At 43.4% G+C, this 27,988-nt stretch overlaps 1 protein-coding gene across 3 annotated transcripts; it reads left to right on the forward strand.

Annotated features, from left to right (window-relative positions):
* Positions 1–27,496, forward strand: LOC130846029 (histone PARylation factor 1). 3 transcript variants are annotated; one of them, XM_057723989.1, is made up of 8 exons: positions 1–129; positions 3,114–3,273; positions 5,029–5,218; positions 6,336–6,434; positions 12,122–12,272; positions 22,272–22,359; positions 25,459–25,631; positions 27,250–27,496. In XM_057723989.1, exons 1-8 carry the CDS (start codon positions 82–84, stop codon positions 27,379–27,381), a joined length of 1,041 nt encoding a protein of 346 aa, XP_057579972.1. In that variant the 5' UTR covers positions 1–81; the 3' UTR covers positions 27,382–27,496. The 3 variants fall into 3 exon arrangements, with proteins under 3 accessions (XP_057579972.1, XP_057579971.1, XP_057579974.1); XM_057723988.1 differs by lacking the exon at positions 1–129 and adding an exon at positions 773–1,126; XM_057723991.1 differs by lacking the exon at positions 1–129 and adding an exon at positions 1,869–2,611.
* The last annotated feature ends 492 nt before the right edge of the window (positions 27,497–27,988 follow it).

Below are 27,988 nucleotides of genomic sequence, written 5' to 3' on the forward strand. Positions count from 1 at the left end.
GATTGGTGGCCCTTGAACCGGAAGCGGTCGGCGGCGCGCGGGCTCTGCGCTGCATAGGCTTCTCCCCTCAGCGGCAGCAGGATGGTGGGCGGCGGCGGGAAGCGCAGGCCCGGCGGGGAGGGACCGCAGGTACCGCGAGGGGTGGTCCGGGGGTGGCGCGGCGCGTGTGTCTCCGGCTGGAGCGGAGAGCGGTGCCTGGCGTCTCTGCGTCTTTCGGGGGCGGGTTCTCACAGCCCGGGGGCCTCCCCGGGGGGCGGGTTGCACAGCCTAGGTCCCCCGGGGCCGGGTTGGCGCAGTCAGGAGGGCCTCCCTCGGGGGCGGGTTGACTCAGTCCGGTCCCCCCACACTACCCTCCCCCATCCCTCTGGGCCGGCCGGCCCCGCCGCGTGGAGAAGGCGCCGTGAACGCCCCGAAGGAGGGCGTGTGGAGCCCGCCCCGAAGCGGGAGGCGCGGTGGAGGGGTGGCCGGGCGCAGCGCGGAGCTCGGCTTGGGGGAGCCCGGGGTGGGGAAGGGGAGGCGCTCCCCGCGGAGGGGCGTCTGCTCAGGCTTTCCTGCCACCTCGCACGTCCTGTCACCACTGCAGGAGCAGCAGGGAGTCAGGCAGGAGAGAAGTAAAGGTTTCCCAAACTTCCTCTGGCCACGCTGTCAGCTGGGTGGGGTGAGACCATGCAGAAGGGCCCCATTCTGGGCATTCTTTGCCACGGTCCCGCTTTCTAGAAACAGAAGGGTAAGGGCACTTCCGTCCTAAACTCTGGTTGTTGGGGATGCTGAACTAACGTGTGAGCTCAGGCAGAGCTGAAAACACCCTTATCTCCCTTCGCAGGGGCAGGGAACTGCTTTGGCAGTGTTAGTGTTAGAAATAAAGCCTCAGACATGAAGACTGTGGCCAACAGTAATAGCTGACATTTATGTATTCTGTGCTAGCACTGTTCTGTGTATTTATACAAGTAATTTATTCCTTGTGAGAATCCTGCGATACAGGTACTACACAGGCCTTTTTGTGTAGATGAGGAGACCGAGCACTGAGAGGTTGGGTAACTGGCGGCAGGTGACAGAGCTGGAAATGGGAGGAGTCAGGAATCAACCCGGGCAGCCTAACCATTATGCAAAAATGGCTTTCAGCAAGGTAAACGTAAGGTTCTTCCAGCGTCTTAAGTTTGAGCCAGTCTTTGAAAGTCTAATCAAAGGCTTACACAAAGAAGGGAGGATGGGTCAGGACTTGATATGCTCCTGCTGTTGTGTGTTTGTAGTTGGAGAAACAGCATGAAGTGGTTGAATCTGCCAGGGAGGCAGCCCACCTGGGGTTAAATGCCTGTTCTTCCACTTTCTAGTGAGGGACCCAGGGGAAGTCACTTAACCTCAGTTTCCTCCTCAGTGGAAGGTGGATCTAGCTCATGAGGTACTCCTGAGGAGTAAATGAGTTAATCCATAGAAGGAGTTTAGAGCAGTGACCTGTCGTCATAGTAAGTGCATAACAACTAGTTACTATTGTTTGTACTATTATTATCATATTACTGTTTGCTGTTATCACCATCAATTTTTGGATCCATATTTCAGCAGTCTTTTTGTTCAGTTTTATTTTTTTATGAGCTCGGACACGTTATAATCCTTGACATACACTGTTACCTTGGCCATGGTCCTCTTTTATCTTGTATGTTTAATAATAGGACAAACACCTGTGAGGCCGTTGCCCAGCCCAAGCTCTGAAAGGCTGACAGTAGCGCTCCATCTTCATCTTCCTCACCTGTCCTTTCTGCCTAACTGCTTCCTGTCTCCCCCATTCCATGTAGCTACCATCCTGAATTGTTTTCCCTTGTCTTCTTTTTATAGCTTTATCACCTACGAGTTTATGCCTGAACAATATATATTGTTTTTGAATTTCATAAAAAGGCTATCATGCTGCATATAAGGTTCAGGGACTTTTTTCTTCCTTCAACATTATATAATTAAGATTGATCTATTTTGTGTGTGGCTCTATTTCCTTTTCACTAAGCAAAATATTCCATTGTTTGAAAGTCCTGTAACCATTCTCCCATTAATAGGCCTGTTTCACACTCTTAAAACAATGCCGTTAAGAACATTCTTGTTTATGTCATCTGGTTCATGAATACATTTTGCAGACATTGAACGATACCTAAAGTAACGTCAATAAACTTGAGCCCGCTGGAAGAAAATAAATATGAAAAACATCAGGTTACAGTTTCTCAACCTTGGTTCTGTGGACATTTGAGCCAGAGAAGTGTTTGTTAAGAGGCCTCTCCTGTGCTTTGTAGGGTGTTTAGTAGCACCCCTGGCCTCTACCCACTAAACTCCAGTAGCACACACAACCCCCCTCCCAAATTTGTGCAATCGAAAGGTCTCCAGATACTGCTAAACGTGTCCCCTTGGGGGCACAGTGGCTGCGGGTTAAGCAGCACTGATGTAGATGTAAAGGAAGGACAGGAAGGAAAGGATCCAGGTTCCTAGAAAGAGGACACACTGCTGCTCCCGAGACTGAAGATGTGTACCCTCCAACCAAGCTTTTTATCTTTATGGAAATTGGTCACATCTAATAGGCATTCTAAAGCCTAGCATACTTACAGAACGAGCCTATACGGCAGAGATGCTGGAGGTGAGTTTTATAACCTAGATTGACATTAAACGACCTTTTCTGAAATCATTGTTTTAACTGGTAAATCCCTTTGTATCCAGTTATTTCTGATAGTTTGCTTCTGGTATGATCACTGAGTCTAAGTGAAAGGTGTGATGACTCCTTACAAGGCAAAACCTGCCCTTTTTTTATTCCTCTTTTCCTGCTCTCTACCTTTTCTTTTATACTTTTTGGTTTTTTTTTGTTTTGTTTTCTGTGTTTCCATTATCTTAGAGAAATATGTTTAAAGACTTGCTGTGTATGTCCCTCTTTACACCTGTATATTATGAACTGTTCTTTCCTTTTCTCCCTTGGCCAAAAGAATCCCCAGATTTTACTCAGAAACACCACTTATAGAGTTTTAAAGAAAACTCATGTATTTCATACAGTTGGGTGAGAAAAAAAAAAAGAGCAATATTGTTAAGCTTTGCCAAGTTGCTGAAATTACTTTTGGAGAAACAGTGTTTTGTGTGCCGATTTCCAGTGTGAAAAGCCAGTGGATGTGAAGAAGAGTAAAGGCTGTGAAGCTGACGTGCCTAGTGACCTTCGAAAAGAAGTAGAAAGTCATTACAGGCTTTCTCTGCCTGAAGATTTCTATCACTTCTGGAGGTTCTGTGAAGGGCTTGATCCAGAGCAGCCAGCTGGTGAGTTGCTCCAGAATCTTTCTCCTCCTTCTGCCAGTGGAAAAGACAGTAGGAAACTGGACCCTGGATGTAAATAGTTCATGGAAAAGGAACTTTGCCAAAGATGTTTCAAATGAGAGAAATGTAAAGTAATGGTATCATCATGTCACTGTCACCTGTTACACTGGCGAAGGTACACCTTTCCACTACATGCTGTGATGAGAGCTTGAAGGAGAACAAGCACATACCTGAATGTGTTGCAGGACTTTTAGGTGACTTAGCAGTGCTGCTTCTAGGAATTTGTCTTATGGATAAGGTGAACCCAAAACTATGTTCAACCGTATTGAAACAAAAAGTAGAAAATGGCTTAAATGCTCATCAGTTATGCATCTATTCAGTGGACATTTATAGTTTTAAAAGGATCAGGGAGATTTTTAGGCAGTGATGAAGTATCATGCCTGAAATATTTTAAGTGCAAAAAGGAGAGTGTGCAGCATATGCTGCTGTTAGTCAAGAATACACACACACACACACACACACACACACACACACACACACACACACGTATCCCTATTTACTTCCTGTGTGCCTGTACTATCTCTGAAAGGCACACTAAAAACTGACAACGTTGTAACAGAGTTACTTGTCATTGTTACCCTTTTGTAGTGTTTAAATGTCTTCACATGAGGTGGGGGGAGGGGGGCCGTCCCATACACTGTTGACAGAAATGTGTCCTGGGAAATAACTGAATCTTGGCAGTATATCAAAACACTGCAACTGTGCAGCACCTTCTCTAAAATACTCATGGATGTGTACAAACGTGTTAGCAGAGTGTTCACTGAGGCATTGTTTAGAATAAAAAAGATAAGAAACAGTAAATGCCTATCAATGGTAGACAGATTGAAGAAACATTTAATAGCATGGGAAAGTATTCAGAAGATTTAAATGAGGACAGGATGAAGACTGAAAAACTACAAAACAGCATGATCTCCCTTTAAAATATCTGTATGTTTATATCTTTTCATAGAGGGGGGAAATTAAACTGTCTCTGTGCCATTTTCCACCTTGTTACCTCTTCCAAGAATGCTCTTCCTCTCTCCATCCTCACCTGCTTACATACCCAGGTCCTACCTGAAGTGCCTACCACACTCTTAGAGAAGCACGAGGGCCCATGTGGTGTTGTAAATGTGTACATCTGAGCAGACTTCGTGACTCATCTGTGGGTAGAGAAGGAGGATGGGCTTGTCCAGGATGAGGGTGAGCCGGGTGGATGGTGAAGGAGGCAGGGAATCAAGAAGGATAATCAGCTGAGCAGAGGGACGGGCAAGAAGATACTTGCATTAACCATATTTTTAGTTGAATTGTTTGTCCTCATGTGCTGTCTTGCCTCTCCCTTGGTCTGGCTGTGCTACAAATATTAAGGCAGACAGCAACATAGTAATGAGACAAGGTAAAGGTTTGCAGCTCTAATATGCCCATAGGAACACAAAACAGTCTTGTTTTGGCCAAAATAAGAAACAGCAGGAATGTTTGAAATGTCATCAGTGGTAAAGTTAAGAGAAATCCTGAGTGTAAGTGCCACATCTTCATTGCTCTGATTTCTTTGCCATTGAGTATTTACAACTAACATCTTCACATGTAACTAAAGATTTTTTTTCTTTTACTTTAGAAGCTCTTTTTTAAGACAATTGCTTAGAAATGTTTTCTGAATGGAAGGCATTATTTCCTATCTGCCTCCAGAAAGGTACCATCTAAATAAACTTGTTTAATTTATAGATTCACTTTCTGCAAGCCTTGGACTTCGATTAGTGGGTCCTTACGATGTCCTTGCTGGAAAACATAAAATGAAGAAAAAATCAGCAAGCCTGGATTTTAACCTTCACTGGAGATTTTACTATGATCCTCCTGAGTTCCAAACCATTATTATTGGAGATGGTAAAACTCAGTTCCACATGGGGTATTTCAGGTAAAGGGTCTTTTCTTCTAAAATACAGCTCCTGTCCCTTTAGCAAGTGAAAGCAGATGATCAGTGGCCTCACCCAAGGTGAAGGGCATGTACTCTCCCCTGGTGGGTACACGAGCCATCTGCCATTTTAACCTACTAACCTACCCTGGGATGGGTGAACTCGTTAGGCTTAACCTCACCAGCTTTTCCTCTACGGTTATAAACATTTTTTTCCTTTTGGGTTCAGAAGAGCTCTTTTAGCCCAGGAAAGGTAATTCAGAGCAGCTGCTGTGACTCAAGTTAGCCATGCTCTTCCAGGAGCCGTAGAATTAAGAATGCACTTTGGAGGCAGACTGGTCCTCCTGTTTATTATTACGTGGGTGACCCTGTGCCAGTCCTTAGTGGCTGTGACTTTCTGTCACTCAGTTTCCTGTCTTGTAATCATTAGACACACCTAATAGGAATATTTGGAGGGTTCAGTGGATACATGCAAGATGCTCAGACTGTTAGAAATAGAGCTGGTGGGAGGAGGGACTCCCTTGTCCAGTTGGAGAGATGCTGCTGTTGACAGTGCGGTGGGGAGAACAGGATGTGGAGAAGGGTGCTGGGGTGCCGTGGTTGCACAGGGCTGGGAGCTGGGGCACCTGGACCTTCTGGCTTCCCGCTGCCTTACCAGGACCGTGGCTGAGTCCCTTCATTTCTGTATTGGTTTCCTCACTCTTAGAATAAGAGGATTTGGTCATATATACACATTGGATCCTTTCACCACTAGTATTTTATCATCCTTTCTGTCCTGTTTGTTTTGGTTTTTCCACCTTCTTTCTTGTTTTCACAGACTATAAAACTGGAGTAGAGATGATTGTGTATAATTTCACCTCTTTCTTTTGACAAGCTTTATTCCCCCTTTCTTGTATTCAGGTATAAAAGTAACTAGGTCCTAAGCATCTTAATTTTAGATTCTCCTGTATAAATACGATTTGTCATAAATATTCCTAAGAAACCTAGAGCTAAACCTGGTGAATTCATTGGCAGTTTTTTAAAAACATGCAGATATAAATTGTTTATAGACCTAAAATTCTACTTTCCTGATAACATAAATTGTGGGCAGCTAAATTTTTATTACCTTTTGCTTAAACAGGGATTCTCCTGATGAACTTCCTGTGTTTGTCGGTACAAATGAAGCAAAGAAAAATTGTATCATTGTTCAAAATGGAGATAATGTGTTTGCTGCAGTCAAGTAAGAAAATATTTTATTTCAATACCTCTCCTATTTATATTTGTTTACAGTTTGTGTAACTGTATCAGTCCGTCTCTGAGGGGAATTGAGGTAGCCAAAAATTTAGATACCTGGAGATCGTTTCTATGACTCTTGCAGACATCTTATCCACACTTCAATTTTTCACCAAACAGTAGACCTCTTTTACAACTAATTACTTTATTTAATGAAAATATTACTTGGAGGCCGACAGGACACTGAGACTCAGCTGCCTCTGGGGATGGGGCAGTCAAAGGTCTCTACACACTGTGGAGCCCGAGCTTGGCCTCCAGCCCCTGATATCAGGGCCTTGCGTCTGCGGGGGTTCAGGGGGCAGCTGTGCCCCACATGGAGCAGGAGCTGAAGCACAGGGAGAGTAGGGCTGCAACTCCTGGGGCTGCTTGGAGCCCAGCCCAGCGAGCTGCCCACACTGCAGGGCCACTCACACGGTCCAGAGGCACTGAAGCAGCTGTGCAGTGGACAGTCTAATAAGATGAAGAAAGCATCTTAATCACCTTAAATATAATAAGTAGATTGTGTTTTGTGTGCCCTCTTTTAATACCCTACTATTCAAAAAGACTTTCATTCCCTGTGATTTAATTGCACAAATTTGCAGTAAACAGAACTCAAACAAAGTCGATCAGTGAACCTGCTGGGCTGCTCTGTGCATACCAGTGTAGCTAAAAGGTATGGGAGATGTCCCTAAAACACTCTTTTTTCTCTACTGGTACCTCTGATATTTATATGAAATGTTGTTTGCTATTTATAATTTATGTAATTCTTTACACCCTTCATATTTATTGTTGAGTTTAAATTTGCACCGTCTTTGTTGGAAACTGTAGTTGTTTATTTCCTTATTGTCTGTCTCCTGCACTAACGTGTGAGTTCATGAGGGCACAGGCTTTTCTTTTGCCCAGCACCTGACCTGTGGTAGATGCTCTGTGAGTCATTTATTCATTCCACAAACTCTTTGACAGCAAAAACAACTAAGTTTTCCTTAGTCCTGTTGGTTTTATTAAAAAGAAAGATACAGTTGTTATTTAAGATAATACAAGATTGTTGTGGCATTTTTTTTAGCTAATTGGAAAACAGAAAAGGAAAAAGAAAACAAAAATACATTGGTGATAAATTTACAACGTAGGTGAAGACCAGCAAGTGAGTACCTGTTACTCAAAAAATGTTTTGTACTTCCAATAATTTATATCAAACACAGAGATAAAAAGGTTATAATGCTTTTCAAGTATTGAAGTATACATAGTATAATTTTTTGAGACTTAAATCAGCTAATCAAAACAATTTACTTCTGTATCAGCCTGAGTAAAGTCTTTTTAGGCAGACCATTTGTTAAAAACAAATTATTTTTATGCCCAGGGAAACTAGTTCTCTTTGTGTAAGATTTAATAGTAGTCAAAGAACTGCAGATTCAACTAGCAAAGATGAGTAGAGATTAGAGAGTGGTAATACCCAGTGATGGTTAGGGTGTAGGAAACTTTTCTGATATGTGTTAATTGGTAAAATGTTTATGGAGAGCAGTTGGAATAAGGTTGTTTAAATATTTTTTCAAAGATTTCTTAACAGATAATGAACATTGCCGGATACTGTGCTATACCTTAAGTCAGAAAGTCCATTTCTAGCTATTTATCTGAAGAAATTTTGCATGGGTACACAGATACCTGTGTATATTTCAGATTGTTTACAAAAAATGAAGGATTAGGAAAAAAAACGTATGTATCCTGAAGTAGAGAAAATCAGGTAACTACATAGACAGTATCCATACAGTATAACACCAGGCTATTGACTGCTGGTTTGGGAGGTGTTGATATGTTATGAGAAGAGGTCAAATAACAGAACAGTGTGCGGCGGTTCCCTTGTCATATCCTCTGATGCACATAGAAATCTGGATAGAGTGAAAGTTTTAAAATACTTATCCTTGGATAACAAAATTAGGAATGATTTTAATCTGTTTTTTTCTTTTTCTTCTTTTCCCTCAAATAATTGTAGCAATACTTTGGGCCTCACATACGTCCTAAAAGGTTCACAGACCACTCTGACCACTGCTGTTTAGCTAATGGTTTCAAACCTACCCATGGAAACCTCCGGGGCTGCTGGTTAAAAGTGTTTCTCCTCATCTCCACTTCAGCATGTCTAGAGAAGGACTTGAGAACTTTTTTTAAAAATACGCATTCCAAGTAAATCTTAAGTATAACCCCAAGCTGTACTTCTATAATTTTAATTAAATTTTAAAAATTCATTTCAAATGAACATTTTAAATGAACATTCATTTTAATGAACATGTAATAAACGCTTACTTTGTACAGGGCCCAAAGACCATTTAAAACACTTGGTACTTCGTAAAAAAGTAAATGTAGCCAATATATCAGATCTCGGGTTGAAATGACACTGTCGAATAGTCTCTTTTCCTCTTGTCTGCACCCCCACATTCTCTGCCACCCTACCTTGCTGTACTGCGTACTTTTAATCAGGAACCCAGGAGGTTCTGATGTGTAGTCACATTTAAAACCATTAACTAAACAGCAGCTATCAGACAGTAGGGTGTGGCCCCCCAGGGATGCCTGCCCGCTCCCTAGGAGACCTGTGAGGTGCGAGCTCTGGGTAATGGCAGGATACGGTTCTCGCACCAGTGGTATACAGGTGGAGGCAGGTACATGCTGCTGGCGCCTCAACGGGGATCGGGGCGGCGGCACCGGGGGAGGAGGGGATAGTGTGTTACCACAGCAGCGATGTGACGCGGGGGGTCACTAAGAAGGTCCGTGATGGCGCAGTAAAGGCAGATCAGATCCCTGCCGCTGGGCACATGTCTTCCTAAGGTTCTGTGTGATGGGAGGGGAAGTACGGAAAAGACACTTCACCACTTAGGGGTTTTGGTTTGTCTCATGGAGAAAGGCCTCGTGAGGCCGAGTTGTGAGCTCAGCTTTTTTCCACTTTACTGAAGAGAGTAACTGACAAACACTGGTTACTTTGACATGAGTGTTTGGCAGACATTTTCTCAAATGAACTGATGAAAACAACTGACTCTATTTGTTGCCAGTGGTAAAATTTAAGATTTCAAAAGCAAAGATGGACTTGGGGAACGTTGTAACCACCCTTATGAGCTGGACAGCTTCTCACTTCCTGAAGACTTTTCTCATGAAATTGGTGTGATGTTAATGAATGTGTTTTTTTAATATTGTGATAGAATGGAGTAAATCTGGTGCAGTGAAGAGTCTCACTCTTTGGGAGCTCTGCATAACTTAGTGAAGCGGTGTGTTTCGCATGGCCACTGCAGGGGTCACTCCAGGCTCACGGGCTCCCTTTAGGTGTATTGGAACAGCACAGGACGTTCTGGCTGTTTCCCTGTGCACATTGCATCCGAGTACTGAAGAGTAGCTTTGAAGCTGAGAGACAGAAGCTTAAAAAACTGGAGCGGAAATAGTCCAATAATACAGTAACGCTAGGAAGACCAGTACCGAGGGCTGTCAGTAGAGGTGGACGTCTTCTGAGAGGGCGTTTCCTGTGGGCCTGATGAAGGTGAGAGCCTCGCTGGAGGCAGAGGAGGAAGGGTGCTGTATGTTGTTGTTGTAGTTGGAGTCTGTTGGGACACGGCTGCTGAGACTGCAGGTGTGCTTTACTATGACTCTGTGCTCTAATCGGGAGACAGTGATTTTGGTGGCCTTGGCTGCTGTGGCATTTGAATCCACGTACACTGATTCTGTCAACTTGAGTAAGTTGGTTATCCTCTATGCCTCAGTTTCCTGATCTGTAAAACGGGGGTCAGAATAGCACCCACACCATCCAGCCCTTAGCAAACTGCCGAACATTAGTGGTGGACAGGAGTGGGTTTCCTCCTGAGAGCCTGGTAGTGGCTGCAGGAAGGGGACACACTGTGTCCAGCTGGGCACTGTTTCCAGCTCTTTCTTTCACTCTTGACCTTCTGCTCTGATGGCAAAAGTGGTGTGGGTTTGTTTTTGTTTTTGTTTTTTGGAGTAGAGTTGATTTACAATGTTGTGTTAGTTTCTGCTGTGCAGCATAGTGAATCAGTTATACATACATATTAACTCTTTTTTAGATTCTTTTCCCATATAGGCCATTACAGAGTATTGAGTAGAGTTCCCAGTGCTGTACAGTAGGTCTTTATTAGTTATCTGTTTTGTATATAGTAGTGTGTATGTCAATCCCAATCTCCCAATTTATTCCCCCCCCCTTAACCCCCGGTAATCATAAGTTTGTTTTCTGCATCTGTGACTATTTCTGTTTTGTATATGTAGATAAGTTCATTTGTACCCTTTTTCTAGATTCCACATGTAAGTGATATTGTATGATATTTGTCTTTCTCTGTCTGGCTTCACTCAGTATGACAGTCTCTGGGTCTATCCAGGTTACTGCAAATGGCATTATTTCATTCTTTTATAGCTGAGTAATATTCTTTATCCAGTCCTCTGTCGAGGGATATTTAGGTTGCTTCCATGTCCTGGCTACTGTAAATAGTGCTGCAGTGAACATAGAGGTGCATAATTCTCTTTGAATTTGGGTTTTCTCCGGGTATACACCCAGTTGTGGGATTGCTGGGTCATATGGTAGCTCTGTTTTTAGTTTTTAAAGGAACCTCCAGGACTTCTTAGGTGGCGCAGTGGTGAGGAATCCGCCTGCCAATGCAGGGGACACGGGTTCGAGCCCTGCCCTGGGAAGATTCCACATGCTATGGAGCAGCTAAGCCCGGGCACCACAACTATTGAGCCTGTGCTCTAGAGCCCGTGAGCCACAACTACTGAGCCCATGTGCTGCAACTATTGAAGCCCACGCGCCTAGGGCCCGTGCTCCACAACAAGAGAAGCCACAGCAATGAGGAGCCCGCACACCACAGGGAAGAGTGGCCCCCACTCACCACAACTAGAGAAAGCCCGTGTACAGCAACGAAGACCCAATGCAGCCAATAAATAAATAAAATAAATTTTAAAAAATAAAAATAAATAAATAAATAAAGGAACCTCCATACTGTTCTCCACAGTAGCTGTACCAGTTTGCTTTCCCACCAACACTGTAGGAGGGTTCCCTTTTCTCTACACCCTCTGCAGCATTTTGAACATAAAATTATTTCTGTAACTGGCAATAATATATTGTTCTATTCATATACCTTTAAAAATTATTTTGAATTGTGCTTTGTATTAGCTTATAAAATAGTTTTGCTTCCTTTTATATTTTTTAATTTTATCTTAACACAGATTTGAAGGTAACATTTAAAAGAATCTGCTGATGCTTAAGTATTATAAACGTCCTCTGGCTCTTTAAAAGTAAAAAATCCTTTTTGGTGTCTCCAAAATCTGTCACGTCCGACTTCTCCCAGGCAGTACGCCAGATCTTACCATCGAGCAATGCAACATAAACTTGGCTTAACCTTATTTTGTAAATACCTTATGTCTTTGATGTAGACATTATGGAGGTAATACAAAGAAATCTTATTTGCTGTTTCTGTGACTGGCAGCTGTTTATTAATACTGCTTTTCTCTTGTTTGAAGAATCTGTTAGGGACGTTGAGAGGACTCTGGTGGTTATTCTGCAGTCTTTCCCTTGCATGGAGTTTGATGTCTTTAACTTGGCTCCCCTTAACTTCCCAAGGCCTGTGCTTAATACAGTGGCCTGCATACTAATGAGGGCTTTTACTTCTTTTTCAGATTATTTTTGATGAAAAAACTTAAAGAAGTAACAGATAAAAAGAAAACTAGTCTCTTGAAAACCATAGATGAGAAACTCACAGAAGCAGCCAGAGCACTGGGGTTCTCACTGGAACAGAGAACCCTGAAGATGAAACAGAGAGACAAGAAAGTATGATTTACGTCTGTTAGTCTGACTGTTCTGCTGTTTTAATGGGGGGGTTTCCTCTCTTGCTTCCTTCCCACCTGCACCTTCTCTCCTCCTCTCCTGCCCTGTCCTGAGGAGAGCTGGACGCCGCCCCCATGGGGCTCCCTCTGGGGCTGTGCAGGATCTGGACTGGGAGGGCCTGCGCATTGTTGGCCAGGCTGGGCCACGGGATGCGGTGCCCTTGCTGTGGTTGCAGAACTCGGGCCAGGCCTTCTCACTCTTTTTTAAATCTTGATTTACCAGTTACTCATTTCATAGATGAGTAAAAGCAGCTTTGTACATAGTAGCTGCTTACATTTCTTTTTTCAGTCACTAAGCTCTGTTGATTTCATGCAAAGTGTTTTTTGGGGGGCAGATTTGTAAAGGTCTGCCTTGCAGCGCTTTATGGTGAGCCCCTCAGGTAGTTGGTATTCTAGAGCCGTGTACTGAAGGAGTGTGGGTTTCTCCAGGAAACGGTGTGTAAGGAGGCCTCTCTCATTTGCCTTATTGAGCCCACCAACGCTTCCTTTGGCGTCTGCAGAGTGAGTGGAGCTTTGTAAACAGCAAATACCTCTGCGTTTTGGATCCTTTGGGTTTTTCTCTTATAATTGTCAAGAGTAAGTTAATAGAGAAGCTAGAGGAATTCTGCTTTGGGGTAAATGTGAATTCTGTCGGGGTTGTCCTAATAATCCTGGGGAGGAAGGACATTTATCACTGGAGTGAGGGTGCCCAGCCTCTCCAGCCTCTCACCTGTGTCTCCTGCGTGTGGCTGCTTCATCTGAGCATCCTAGGCCAAACAAAGTACTAGGTAACCCTGAATAAACTAGTACTGGTAACTAAGTATTCCAGCTTACTTATTGAAAATCCTACCTCAGTTCCTCTTCTGATCTTGATTCAGCTGCAGGGGTGATGTTCTGATAAGTTATAGTCGCTGTGTCGCAGTCTAATCAGCTCTTTCTTCAGTCCTTGAGATTGGAAGTCATTTCTAAAAATGTACATTTGAATGAAACTCCTTGCAATAGGACATTTTTCAGTTGCTCTAAGATTTCATATCGCCATTTTACCTTTCTAGTTTTCCTAGGGAGCCTCTCCCACCTTGCTGAGTAGGAAGGAGAGCACTCCTCACCCCATAGTGATGGATCCTGATTTTTCTTGACTAGAGACTAAGTTTCTCTGGACAGAACAGCTGCCAACACATTCTGTCATCAGAGCCTGTTTTATTTTTCTGCCATCAGCCATAATTTATTTCAGATGAGATTTCATTAATTTTTCCTCGTAACTATGAGTCAGATGTGATTGGGGTTTAAATTTCAGAGGAATATTTGTCCTGACCCCTCCCCCCATGAGGTTTCTTTTTCATATTTAGTATTTGTTTTTCTTACAAAAATAGCTGGTAAACACATAAATACAAAGAAACAAAGAACTTCTGAGACAACCATGATTTTATCTTCCCAAAGACAACATGTTGGTGACATTGCTTCCAGATCCTTTTCTATTTTAAGTTTGTTCTTTTATTGTTATTCTGAGATCTTCATTTGATAAATATTTTCCTAGTCCAGAAAAAAATTCAGTTCCGCTAGTATATGTGAGTTAGTGACTTTGTGCTTATGTGTGACAGTAACATATGCATTCTAGGATAATTGAGCGCTCCATGACACACTGGAAATTGGTGATCTCATACCGACTGTACCTTACAGTGCTTTGGCCTGAAGTCCTGGTGAACTGCTCATTCCACCCCTACAACTAACAGGCAAGCAGAGTAGGTTTGCAGAGGCTTTGCTCCTGGTCCAAAGTGACAGATCTGAGACTTCAGTTCACATCTTTCTAGTTAGCGTTCCTTCCACCCTGTCTTACTAATTGGCTATATGCCATGTTACCTTTTATTATGAACATTGAGTTAATGTTGCTGTAAAATGAGGGTCCATCACTCCATCCACCTCTGGTACTTTTTTTTTTTATGTTTATTTTATTTGGTTGCACCAGGTCTTAGTTGCGGCAGGTGGGCTCCTTAGTTGTGGCATGCACACTTAGTTGCAGCGTGTATGTGGGAATCTAGTTCCCTGACCAGGGATCAAACCCGGGCCCCCTGCATAGGGAGCATGGAGTCTTAATCACTGCACCACCAGGGAAGTCTCCCACCTCTGGCTCTGATGCCTCACAACATCACCCACCCTTGTGCAGGGTTTTTCTAAATTGGTAATCTCATTCTTTGTAATAAAATTAGGATTCTGATGGTTTACTAATAATTGATACCTCTTTATGGACAATTAGTACAGTTTATCATCAGGGAAAATATACATAGCAGGGTTTTTGTTGGGTGTCAGCCTGAGTCGGGGAGAAGGCAGTCACGACATCACTGTTCTCTTTTTCCATCGTCGTCAGTACTGCTTTATGAACACACTGTGGGCCTCCGTCCACGTGCTGCATGGCAGGTCTGCCTCAGAAGGGCGCTGCGCTGATGTTCAGAGTTTAGGCCGCCTGCTGTAAATAACTGTTCACACCTTTACTTGCACACTTAGCTGATTATTTCCTTAGAAGAAATTCCTAAACATAGTAGGGCCAGGTCCAAAGTGGTTTTTTTTCCCCCCCCAGATCATTATCTAATTTCTCCTCTTTTTTTTAGCTTTTTAAATTTTTAAAAATTTTTTTATTTTGTACAATAAACTGGATATATTTAGAGTGTACTATTTGGTATCCCAGTCTCCCAGTTCATTCCCCCTGCCCCCGTCCTCCCCGCTATCCCCTCTTGGTGTCCATATGTTTGTTCTCTACATCTGTGTCTCTATTTCTGCCTTGCAAACTGGTTGATTTGTACCATTTTTCTATAGTCCACATATATGTGTTAATATACAATATTTGTTTTTCTCTTTCTGACTCATTTCACTCTGTATGACAGTTTCTAGGTCCATCCATGTCTCTAAAACTGTCCCAGTTTCCTTGCTTTTTACAGCTGAGTAATATTCCATTGTATATATGTACCACATCTTCTTTATCCATTCATCTGTTGATGGACATTTAGGTTGCTTCCATGTCCTGGCTATTGTAAACAGTGCTGCAATGAACATTGGAGTGCATGTATCTTTTTGAATGATGGTGTTCTCTGGGTATATGCCCAGCAGTGGGATTGCTGGGTCATATGGTAGTTCTATTTTTAGTTTTGCAAGGAACCTCCATACTGTTCTCCATAGTGGCTGTATCAATTTACATTCCCACCAGCAGTGCAAGAGCGTTCCTTTTTCTCCACACCCTCTCCAGCATTTACTGTGTGTCGATTTTCTGATGATGCCCATTCTAACCAGTGTGAGATGATACCTCATTGTCGTTTTGATTTGCATTTCTCTAATAATTAGTGATGTTGAGCAGCTTTTCATGTGCCTCTTGGCCATCTGTATGTCTTCTTTGGAGAAATGCCTGTTTAGGTCTTCTGTCCATTTTTTGACTGGGTTGTTTGTTTTTTTGATATTGAGCTGGATGAACTGTTTATATATTTTGGAGATTAATCCTTTGTCTGTTGATTCATTCGCAAATATTTTCTCCCATTCTGAGGGTTGTCTTTTCGTCTTGCTTATAGTTTCCTTTGCTGTGCAGAAGCTTTGAAGTTTCATTAGGTCCCACTTATTTATTTTTGTTTTTATTTCCATTCTAGGGGGTGGATGAAAAAAGATCTTGCTGTTATTTACATCAAAGAGTGTTCTTCCTTTGTTTTCCTCTAGCAGTTTTATAGTGTCTGGCCTTACATTTAGGCCTTTAATCCATTTGGAGTTTATTTTTGTGTATGGTGTTAGGAAGGGTTCTAATTTCATTCTTTTACATGTAGCTGTCCAGTTTTCCCAGCACCACTTATTGAAGAGGCTGCCTTTTCTCCATTGTATATCCTTGCCTCCTTTGTCATAGATTAGTTGACCATAGTTTATCTCTGGGCTTTCTGTCCTGTTCCATTGATCTATATTTCTGTTTTTGTGCTAGTACCATACTGTCTTGATCACTGTAGGCTTTAGTAGAGCCTGAAGTGAGGAAGCCTGATTCCACCAACTCCGTCTTTCCTTCTCAAGATTGCTTTGGCTATTCGGGGTCTTTTGCATTTCCTTACAAATCGTAAAATGTCTTGTTCTAGTTCTGTGAAAAATGCCATTGGTAATTTGATGGGGATTGCATTGAATCTGTAAATTGCTTTGGGTAGTATAGTCATTTTCACAATGTTGATTCTTCCAATCCAAGAACATGGTATGTCCCTCCATCTGTTTGTGTCATCTTTGATTTCTTTCATTAGTGTCCTATAGTTTTCTGAGTACAGGTCTTTTACCTCCTTGGTTAGGTTTATTCCTAGGTATGTGATTCTTTTTGTTGCAATGGTGAATGGGATTGTTTGCTTAATTTCTCTTTCTGGTCTTTCATTGTTAGTGTATAGAAATGCAAGAGATTTTTGTGTGTTAATTTTGTATCCTGCAACTTTACCAAATTCCTTGATTAGCTCAAGTAGTTTTCTGGTGGCATCTTTAGGATTTTCTATGTATAGTATCATGTCATCTGTGAACAGTGACAGTTTTACTTCTTTTCCAGTTTGGGTTCCTTTTATTTCTTTTTCTTCTCTGATTGCTATGGCAGGGACTTCCAAAACTATGTTGAATAGCAGTGGCGAGAGTGGACATCCTTGTCTTGTTCCTGATCTTAGAGGGAATGCTTTCAGTTTTTCACTATTGAGAATGATGTTTGCTGTGAGTTTGTCATATATGGCCTTTATTATGTTGAGGTAGGTTCCCTCTATGCCCACCTTCGGGAGAGTTTTTATCAAATGGGTGTTGAATTTTGTCAAAAGCTTTTTCTGCATCTGTTGAGATGATCATGTGGTTTTTATCCTTCAGTTTGTTAATATGGTGTATCACATTAATTGATTTGCATATATTGAAGAATCCTTGCATTCCAGGGATAAACCCCACTTGATCATGGTGTATGATCCTTTTCCTGTGTTGTTGGATTCTGTTAGCTAGTATTTTGTTGAGGATTTTTGCATCTAAATTCATCAGTGATATTGGTCTGTAATTTTCTTTTTTTGTAGTATCTTTGTTTGGTTTTGGTATCAGGGTGATGGTGGCTTTATAAAATGAGTTTGGGATTGTTCCTTCCTCTGCAATTTTTTGGAACAGTTTGGGAAGGATGGGTGTTAGCTCTTCTCTAAATGTTTGATAAAATTCACCTGTGAATCCATCTGGTTCTGGACTTTTGTTTGTTGAGAGATGTTTAATCACAGTTTCAATTTCATTCCTTGTGATTGGTCTGTTCATATTTTCTATGTCTTCCTGATTCAGTCTTGGAAGGTGATACCTTTCTAAGAATCTGTCCATTTCATCCAGGTTGTCCATTTTAATGGCATATAGTTGCTTGTCGTAATCTCTTATGGTGCTTTTTATTTCTGCAGTGTCCGTTGTAACTTCTCCTGTTTCATTTCTAATTTTAATGATTTGAGTCCTCTCCCTCTTTATCTTGATGAGTCTTGCTAGAGGTTTATCAATTTTATTCATCTTCTCAAAGAACCAGCTTTTAGTTTTATTGATTTTTGCTATTGTTTTGTCTCCATTTCATTTATTTCTTCTCTGATCTTTATGGTTTCTCTCCATCTACTAACTGGGTTTTGTTTGCTCTTCTTTCTCTAGTTTCTTTAGGTGTAAGGTTAGATTGTTTATTTGGGATTTTTTTTGTTTCTTGAGGTAGGATTGTATTGCTATAAACTTCCCTCTTAGAACCGCCTTTGCTGCATCCCATAGGTTTTGGATCGTTGTGTTTTCATTGTCATTTGTCTCTAGGTATTTTTTGATTTCCTCTGATTTCTTCAGTGATCTGTTGGTTATTTAGTAGTGTATTGTTTAGCCTCCACGTGTTTGTGTTTTTACAGTTGTTTTCCTGTAATTTATTTCTAGTCTCATAGCATTGTAGTCAGAAAAGATGCTTGATATGATTTCAATTTTCTTGAATTTACCAAGGCTTGATTTATGACCTAAAATGTGATCTATCCTGGAGAATGTTCCATGTGCACTTGAGAAGAATGTGTAATCTGCTGTTTTGGGATGTAATGTCCTATAGATATGTATTAAATCAAGCTGATTTATTGGGTCATTTAAAGCTTGTGTTTCCTTATTAATTTTCTGTGTGGATGATCTGTCCATTCGTGTAAGTGGGGTGTTAAAGTCCCCCACTGTGATTGTGTTCCTGTCTATTTCCTCTTTCATAGTTGTTAGCATTTGCCTTATGTATTGAGGTGCCCCTATATTGGGTGCATATATATTTATAATTGTTATCTCTTCTTCTTGGATTGATCCCTCGATCTTTATGTAGTGTCCTTTCTTGTCTCTTGTAACATTTTTTATTTTAAAGTCTATTTTATCTGATATGAGTACTGCTACTCCAGCTTTCTTTTGATTTCCATTTGCATGGAATATCTTTTTCCATCCCCTCACTTTCCATCTGTATGTGTCCCTAGGTCTGAAGTGGGTCTCTTGTAGACAGCATATATATGGATCTTGTTTTTGTATCCATTCAGCCAGTCTGTGTCTTTTGGTTGGGGCATTTAGTCCATTTACATTCAAGGTAATTGTCGATATGTATGTTCCTATTACCATTTTCTTAATTGTTCTGTTTTTGTTTCTGTAGGTCCTTTTCTTCTCTTATGTTTCCCACTTAGAGAAGTTCCTTTAGCATTTGTTGTAGGACTGGTGTGGTGGTGCTGAATTCTCTTCGCTGTTGCTCGTCTGTAAAGCTTTTGATTTCTCCATCAAATCAATGAGATCCTTGGCTGGGTATTCTTGGTTGTAGGTTCTTCCCTCTCATCACTTTAAATATATCATGCCCCTCCCTTCTGGCTTGCAGAGTTTCTGCCGAGAAATCAGCTGTTAACCTTATGGGAGTTCCCTTGTATGTTATGTGTCGTTTTTCCCTTGTTGCTTTTAATAACATTTCTCTGTCTTTAATTTTTGTCACTTTGACTACTATATGTCTTGGTGTGTTTCTCCTTGGATTTATCCTGCCTGGGACTCTCTGCACTTCCTGGACTTGGGCAGCTATTTCCTTTCCCATGTTAGGGAAGTTTTCAACTAGAATCTCTTCCAGTATCTTCTTGGGTCCTTTCTCTCTCTCTTCTCCTGCTGGGACCCCTATAATGCGAATGTTGGTGCATTTAACTTTGTCCCAGAGGCCTCTTAGGCTGTCTTCAGTTCTTTTCATTCTTTTTTCTTTATTCTTTTCTGCATCAGTGATTATCACCATCCTGTCTTCCAGGTCACTTATTCGCCCTTCTGCCTCAGTTAATCTGCTATTGGTTCCTTCTAGTGTATTTTTCTTTTCAATTATTGTGTTGCATATCTCTGTTTGTTTGTTCTTTAATTCTTCTAGGTCTTTGGTAAACTTTTCTTGCAATCTTTTGATCTTTGCATCTAATCTTTTTTCAAAGTCCTGGATCATCCTCACCATCATTATTCTGAATTCTTTTTCTGGAAGGGTGCCTATCTCCTCTTCATTTAGTTGTTTTTCTGGTGTTTTATGTTGTCCCTTCATCTGGTACAAAGTCTTTTGCCTTTTCATTTTCTCTGTCTTTCTGTGGCTGTGATTTTCATTTCCACAAGATGAAATACTGCTGATACTGCTTGATACTGCTGTCTGCCCTCTTGTGGAGGAAGCTGTCTAGGAGGCTCAGGTGTGCTTCCTGATGGGAGGGACTGATGGTGGTTTGGCTGGGTGGGCAGAGCTCAGTAAAACTTTAATCCGATTTGATGGGTGTAGCTCAGTGACACTTTAATCTGCTTGTCTGCCAATGGGTGGGCTGTGTTCCCACCCTGGTGGTCCTTTGGCCTGAGGCGACCCAGCACTGGAGCTACAGGCTCTTTGGTGGAGCTAATGGCAGGCTCTGGGAGGGCTCAAGCCAATGAGCACCTCTCAGAACCCCTGCTGCCAGTGCCCCTGTCTCCTCGGTGAGCCACAGCTGCCCCCCACCTCTGCAGGCAACCCTCCAACACCAGCAGGTAGGTCTGGTTCAGTCTCCTATGGGGTCACTGCTCCTTCCCCCTGGGTCCTGGTGTGCACACTGTTTTGTGTGCCCTCCAAGAGTGGAGTCTCTGTTTTCCCAGTCCTGTGGAGGTCCTGCAATCAAATCCCGCTGGCTTTCGAAGTCTGATTCTCTGGGGATTCCTCCTCCTGTTGCTGGACTCCCAGGTTAGGAAGCCTGACGTGGGGCTCAGAACCCTCAGGACTTCTGTGGTATAACTGTTCTCCAGCTTGTGAGTCACCCACCCAGCACATGTGGGATTTGATTTTAACGCGAATGCACCTCTCCTACCGTCTCATTGCAGCTTCTCCTTTGTCACTGGATGTGGGGTGGTTTTTTTTGGTGAGTTCCAGTGTCTTTCTGTCGATGGTTGTTCAGCAGTTAGTTTTAATTCCGGTGCTCTTGCAAGAGGGAGTGAGTGCACATCCTCCTACTCCGCCATCTTGATTCTTCCAAAGTGTTTTTTAAAGAAATTTGTAAAGGTGTTAAAGAAGTTAAGAGTGTGTGCGTGTGTGCATGCCTGTGTGTGTATGAGTGTGTGTGTGCGTGTGTGTGTTCTCTGCAGAACTCCCCCTAGGAATTACTCGTGTGCACCCCACCTGCAGGGTCTGTGTACCCCTCTCCCCGCATCCTCACCAGTACTGGTCTTCCCAGTCCCTGAAAACTATAAAATGATCCGCCGTTGTTTTTATCACCATTTCTTTGATTGTAAAGGACATTAAGTTGTTTTCATTTCTCTGCTGGCCATTGGTATTTCTTCTGCTTGAACTTTGCCCGTTTTTCTCTCAGGTTAGAATTACTTGTGTTTTAATTTGGGTGTTAGTCTATTATTTATAAGACTTACTTTAAATGTTTAAAGACATTCATCTTTATTAATTTTATTCTTATATGTATATATTGCAGGTGGTTTTCATCAGTTCATTTGTTAATTTTGTTCTTGGTTTTTACTTGAATTTTTTTTTTTTTTATGTAGTCAAATCTATGTTTTTTCCTTCTCCAACCCAAAATCATAAAAAAAAAATTTCCTTTCTAGTAGTTTTATGGTTTTATGTTTACATTTAATTGTGGTATCAGGAATAAGATACAGTGTAACTGTGACTTCATGTGTTTCCCAAGTGGTAAGCAGTTGTCTGGGGGCTTGTTTGGAATAACCTGTCCCCTTTGTTGCTTAATGAAATCAACAAGAGGGTGGAGAAGGGGCACAGAGACTGGGTGCAAGGGCCTTAAAGCTGAACACAACCTTCCCTCAGGAATGTCACTGCACGGAGAGATACTCAAGCAGATGATTTGTTCAGGAAAGACCTAAGAGTAATGCCACTAGTATGAGTAAGAGAAAAACGCAGACTGGAAGGGTTATGATGAGAGTTTTGTTTGGACCTCTGTTTGTCTTTAAAAATTAACACTTAAAAGCTTACTGTTTATGTTATTTGCCTCCATAAAGGGCACCACAAAAGTAGAAATTGCCCTACTTTGGGGGAGTTTGCTGACAAGCCTTAATTTTCCAGATAAAAATGGGGGACCTGGATTTCACAGGATGGAAAGTTGTGTCCTCCACATCTTCCTGCTGCCAAAAACCTTCTGGGACCAGCTCCTCGGGCTCTCTGCCTAGAAGATCCTGTGGCCATGGGTGAAACTGGCACGGTGCCCTGCCTCCTGTAGTAGGACGCATGGCGCCCACCTCTAGACGGTTGACACAGTGAATGAAAGCCAGCCATTTTACTGTTGCATAATTACTTCAAATGCCTGGCTTCATGTCCTTGACGTCTAGCTAATTTTAAAGGGAAGAAATAATAATCTTCTGCCCTGGGGTCCAAATTTACTGAAATAAAATGGCACCGAATTCTGTCACAAGTCTTGAGGGTGTGTGTGTGTGTGCTTTAATTTCGGGGTTTTTTCCCCCTGTTGTTGTTTTCATCTATTTACCATGATTAAATTTTGTTTTCTCTCTTTAGGTTGTGACAAAGACCTTCCATGGGGCAGGCTTGGTTGTCCCAGTAGATAAAAATGACGTTGGCTACAGAGAGCTCCCTGAAACGGATGGTAACGTATTTCTCATGAACATGTACGTTATGTGTAAATATATGTGGAGGAAGGTTTCCTTATGTTGAGAAGTAGGTGAGTACACTTGCCTTTAGGAAACAGTGAAGGGCTCAGTCTCTAGGGTCAGTGAGGCCTGAACTGAAACTGGGTTTGCAGCTATGTAACCTTAACGAGTTATTTAACTTTACTAAACCGTGGCTTTTCCATCTGTCACACGGTTAGTAATGGTCAATACCGTTCATGGGGTGTTTGGGGTATAACTGAGCATGTGAGTGCTTAGCACCCTGCTTGCCTGATGGCGCTCAAAATAGAGTATTCTTACACGTTTAAAGAATGCGGGGAATTTCCTGGCGGTTCAGTGGTTAAGACTCCACACTTTCACTGCTAAGGGCAAGGGTTCCATCCCTGGTTAGGGAAGCAAGATCCCACAAGCCAAGCTGTGCAACCAAAAAAAAAGTGAACCTATGGTCTAGGTGACTTTTTCTAAACTATGTCAGAACCTTTGTCATTATTATAGTAACTGCTAAAGTAGTATGCATTTGTATAGTGCTTTGTGAAAAATTTTACATCTGTATAAGCCTGTTTAGCTGTTAAAAGCCAATCCTGAGTTACTTCATCTGTAAGTATAAAAACTTTGAAAATGGACTGTTCATACACAGTCTAATTGTTGCTGTGTTGAAAAAAGGGTGAAATTGCTCTCAACTCTCCCCTGCCCCCTCTCCTTTTGTCCTTGGACCATCCTTGTCGGCATTGCCTTTTCATCATCCTGCTCGCTTGGGGGTGGGGGGTGAGGGGAATAAAAAGGAGAGGAAAATGAGACTTGAAGGCAGGCCCTGGCATCCCCACCCAGCACGTGAAGTGCAGGCCCCCACCCCCTCGTTGAGGACAGAACTGTGGCCTTGCCCGCCCCTCCCCCGGAGGACCCCATGGGGCAAAGCACTGCACGTTGGGCCGCAGTGCAGGGGCTGAGTTTGTAGTCTAGCTTGGTTTTGACTCATTTCAATGTAAAAACTGCAACAGTGTTAAGGTTTTCTTATATTGACCATATGTTTGGCTATATTGGGCTAAGTTAGCTAACAATTTCATATTTGTTTTGATATGGGTGCTAAGGTGGGCCAGAGGGGAGAGGGGCTGTCTTGGGGGTGGGGGGGCCGGGGCTGTGGGCTCTGACTGCCTGCTGGTCAGCCTTCTGCCTGTACCCCAGGCTTTTCCTCCGCCTCTCTGTGCGCTAGTGCACCCGGAACTTTAATAAGCAGCTTTATTGTCTTGTTTGGGAGAGACTGAGAGCATTTGTTGCAGAGATCATGGTCTAAGACATCAGGGGTGTAAAACTGGGTAAACCCCTGTTAAGCTCCCCTGGTTGTGGGTCTGTATTTTATGTCCAAGATCACTTTTATTTACTTGTACTTTTTTCTAACATTCTAGACATTAGATCCTTGAATGAGAAGCGGTAGCAGACATAGTTATGGTCTAGTGTCTCGCTCTTCTGTTTGCCAGAAGGTGTAAGTGGCTGGTGGTCTGCAGCTGTGTGGCTGCTCAGCGGGCCAGAGTGGTTTGCTCCAGTCTCCCCGAGGCTCTTTACACTTAACACTGTAACCTGGCCAGTAGGATACCATTTATTGAGCAATTTATTGGTGTTGTGACTAACGTTGTCAGGTGATGTGTACACAGTGTTACTTAATCTTCACCCAGGTCTTTACAGCGGGTCTTATTCTCACGTCCGGGAGGTACGGGACCTCAGACGTGGCCCTGATTGTCGAGTGATTGCTGAGCCGGCGGCCCGACTGCCCTGCGACGCAGCCTCTGGCTCAGCGTCTGTGTGCTGGGGGTGGTGGCTGCAGGGAGGAAAGAAGAGTTAAGTACTGAAGCTCCAAATTGGGGAGTGTTCTGTGCAGTGACAGTGAAGGCTACTTAGTCTTTCAGCTTGCGTTCTGTGACGTGACCTTCTGCAGAATGTGTTATTGGTGGAAGAACGTATCTGTCCTCCAGTAAATGTCACTACTATTTGTTCAGTGCAATACTGACCTGCCCCCGATGGGGGGGGGGGGGGGGCAGGGGCAGAGCCCACTCCGTTACCCCCACAGGGAGGCTGTGTGCCGTGTGCTCGCATTCTGAGGGTCAAGTCCTGGCAGAGGTTCATCACCGTCATCAGCTTATGTTTGTGGTTAGTGTCAGTAGGATGTATGTATCAGTCCCTCATACGTGACACTCAGCGTCGCAAGTTCCAGGAGTGACTGTTCATGTCAGCCACACCTCGTCCCCGCTGGCACAGCAGCCCCGTGTCCAGGAGTGTGTCTTGTTGCTCCCTGTGAGTGACGGCCTGTCTGCATTATCGGATTTTCTCACTGTCAGAAAGGATGTCTACTTGGGCATCGTTCAGCACCTGCCTCCTGAGAGCTGACGCACACTGGCACCAGAAGGCAGGGAGAAAAAAGTTGATAGCCAAAATAGAAATGTTAAACCACTCTTTTTTTTATTTAGGTAAATGTTAACAATTTTCTCTCTATTCTTACCCTAAGTCACACGTTTGCCATGGCTGCACTTCCCCCACTTTAGTAAAAATATAATTCTACAATGATTTCTTGTCTCTTTTATGATTTTTTTTCTCCCTGTATTTAAGTAAGGTAGGACAAGGGCAAAAAGAGCAAACTTTAGGATTATTATTTTTTTAATCTCATTCATAGTGTGGATGAGCCCAGGGGTGGGCTCCATGCATTCTTGGTCTCTGTGTTGTTTTTTTTTTCAACCATTTAAAAATCGGAAAACATTCTTAGCTTGAGGGTAGTTAAAAACAGAGGTGGGTCAGGTTTGGCCATAGTCTGTGGAGCCTGGACTAGCCCAGGGAAAATCTCTGGAAGCTGGTGCAATTCCTGATTGAAGCTAGAGTCATCAAGAAAGGGTCACACTTTGCTAATACAAGAAATCTTTTTTGTTAAGTAAGCCATTTTTATGCTTGACTCTTGAGTAGAAAAATCATAAAGTTGCTGTTGTAAATTACAGTGCCAGCCATGGAGGCCTCCACTGCACTAGTACAGAGTCACCCAGGTTACAGTCTGCACCAAGGTGGTTACAGGTAACCTTGTATGCTTGGTCTTGCAGCCAATCTCAGGAGAATCTGCAGGACCATCGTGGAGGCCCCCAGCGATGCCGAGAGACTCAAAGCTTTCGCTCCTGTTCAGGAAATGATGACTTACGTGCAGTTTGCTAATGATGAGTGCGATTATGGGATGGGGCTGGAGCTGGGGACGGACCTCTTCTGCCATGGTTCCCACGTGAGTGAGAACACCCCAACCCCTCCCCACACACACACACCTGCTCAGTTCCGTCCCCAAGTCCAGCACGGGTAGGGTATGGATTCAGCTTGAATTTCAAAATGAACTTTTTGAAAAGATTTTTAAGCAGATGTGCTAAGAATATTTTTCATTTGACGTTCATCTTATATTCTGGCCTAGGTGAATGACCAAGATTTTTTGCCTTCAGGTATATATTAAAGTGACTTATTAGCTGTCTACTGCTGTGCCCTCCAATTGGGTGTGGACACACCTTCCCAGCTCCGTCTCAGTGTCCGTGGCGGGGATTGTTCTTGTGCTTGAGTTCCTGGATGAAGAGTAAATGCTGTTTCTAAATGTGCTTTAATTTTGTTAAATATAGGAGATGGTATTTTATCATCAACTGCTTGCTCATTACATAGGAAAAACTTACGTAACAGTTACTGCAGTGGTTCCTCAGCTATAGATGTCTCCAGCTCAGGGAGGCAGGAGCTGTGGTGACTCCAGCAGGCTCCTGGGCTAACCTGGAGTAAGTCCAGTCGCCCCAGGAGTAGCTGTGTGAGCGTGGGCAGCACTCCCCGCACATTTGTACCATCTCATGACCTCTGTCTGCCCACTGTACAGACCACTTAATTCTCCCGTCCCCTACCATGCAAAGCAGAAGGAAACCTTGGTGCTCAGGTCCACACAGGCAGGCAAGTCCAGAGTCAGTATCTAAATCAGAGGTTCCCAGGCTGTGGAGTGCAGTCACCTGGAGACAGTGGCAGGAGGGATGCTGTGGGTCTGCGCCCATCCCTGGAACAGCCCCCCGACTCGGGCATCAGAATCCCCAGGGGCTTGTTCAGCACAGGCGGGTACCCCCCAGCCCCCTGGGCTTCACTGAGTTCTTGGTGGGTCCTGAGCATTTGTGCTTCTGGTAAGCTACTGGGTCAGGCTAGTGCTGCTGTCAGAGGAGTCTGTTTTGGGGACTCTGTCTTTCTCACGTAGGGTTGTTATTAGTAAAAATAATCAAAAATGGTTAGCCAGAAAGAGTCAGTGACCGATCAGAATAGTGCTTGACCTGCCAGAAAGTGAGCCGGCTTCATAGAAGCACGGTTTTCTGAGACTCCAGCAGCATCTAAGAACAGAGGGAAAGGTGGAGCAGGTGCCAGCATCAGTCGTCAGCTGTCCTAGGGGCATGTCTGCAACGCAGGCGTCTAGGCCCTTGATAAACCTGAGGCAGTGACTTCAGGGCTGGAAGCCTACGTCAGGGGTGGGGAGAGAAGGAACTGAAGATACTCAGTGTGCTGTGAAGACCCATTCTGTTCTTACTGACAGTGTCAGCTGACGGAAGTAACGATTAAAGTCTTGCCTGGTGGGGGTGCACTGAAGAGAAGGAAAAAGCATTTGAGTGTACTTGGGAGTGAGGGAGCTTAAAATTTTTACTTGGTTTTCTTCTGAGTTTTCTTCAAGACGTGCCCTTAGTCCTGAGGAGCTGCAGTCTCCAATGGGACTCACTGTTCTAATGCAGACGCTGACTGAAGTCAAACGCTGTGGGGAGTGGCCTTTGTTAAACAGCCGCTTTTTTCAGTATTCTACCTGCTGCAGTCTCTGGTTAATGTTCTCTTCTTTCATTTTTCAGTATTTTCATAAAGTTGCTGGCCAGCTTTTACCTCTTGCATATAATCTGTTGAAGAGGAATCTTTTTGCAGAAATTATTGAAGCTCATCTGGCAAACAGAAGCAGAGAGGACGTGGACCAGCTTGCAGCATGAGGCGGGGGTGCCTCTCTTGGGTGTACAGTATTTCAGAGCTTCAGTATGAAACGTGATATTTTGTTTTTAAGGAACAAGGAAAATAAATGGATGGAAGCATTTGCTAAAAACTTTTCTACGGCTCTTGCAGCTGGTTTTGTTTTCCGTGCTGTCAGGTCATCTGCCTCACGATGCTCTCATCACATGTGGAGAGGGGATACGGCCACCCCGGTCCTCTCCGATGTCACAGCAGATCATGTCTGACGCCTGTGGACAAGCACGTGGTCCTCTCCTCCCAGAAGTCCTGATCCAGCTCTTAACAAGCAGGCAATGAGGCATTTCTTTCCCAGACTTGAGTTAGCAAGAGCTGCAGCTGTACGGACTGGGCTTCTGGGCAGCGGGGAGGGGAAGGCGCCGGAGGGTAGACCCGGGACCCACCCCAGATCCCCCACAGCCACCTCTGAACAGTACCTGCGGGCGCCCTGGGCCTTGCCCCACGAGTGTCCACTCACCCCTTCAGATCCACTCCTTCCAGCGGCCCCTCCTCGGGCTCAGTCTGTACGCTACCAATCAACATAGCACAGGCTACTGATACAGCATGTGGTCAGCATTACCATTAACCTCCTCC

This window comes from Hippopotamus amphibius, chromosome 2, assembly GCF_030028045.1.
Source record: "Hippopotamus amphibius kiboko isolate mHipAmp2 chromosome 2, mHipAmp2.hap2, whole genome shotgun sequence".
Taxonomy (NCBI): domain Eukaryota; kingdom Metazoa; phylum Chordata; class Mammalia; order Artiodactyla; family Hippopotamidae; genus Hippopotamus; species Hippopotamus amphibius.

Bases quoted from the DNA above. Each gene is read 5' to 3' on its own strand.
- LOC130846029 (XM_057723988.1), top strand. From the start codon at position 1,007: ATGAGGAGACCGAGCACTGAGAGGTTGGGTAACTGGCGGCAGGTGACA. The intron at 3,274-5,028 runs GTGAGTTGCTCC...TTTAATTTATAG, and splicing joins TGATCCAGAGCAGCCAGCTG to ATTCACTTTCTGCAAGCCTT. The intron at 25,632-27,249 runs GTGAGTGAGAAC...TTCATTTTTCAG, and splicing joins TCTTCTGCCATGGTTCCCAC to TATTTTCATAAAGTTGCTGG.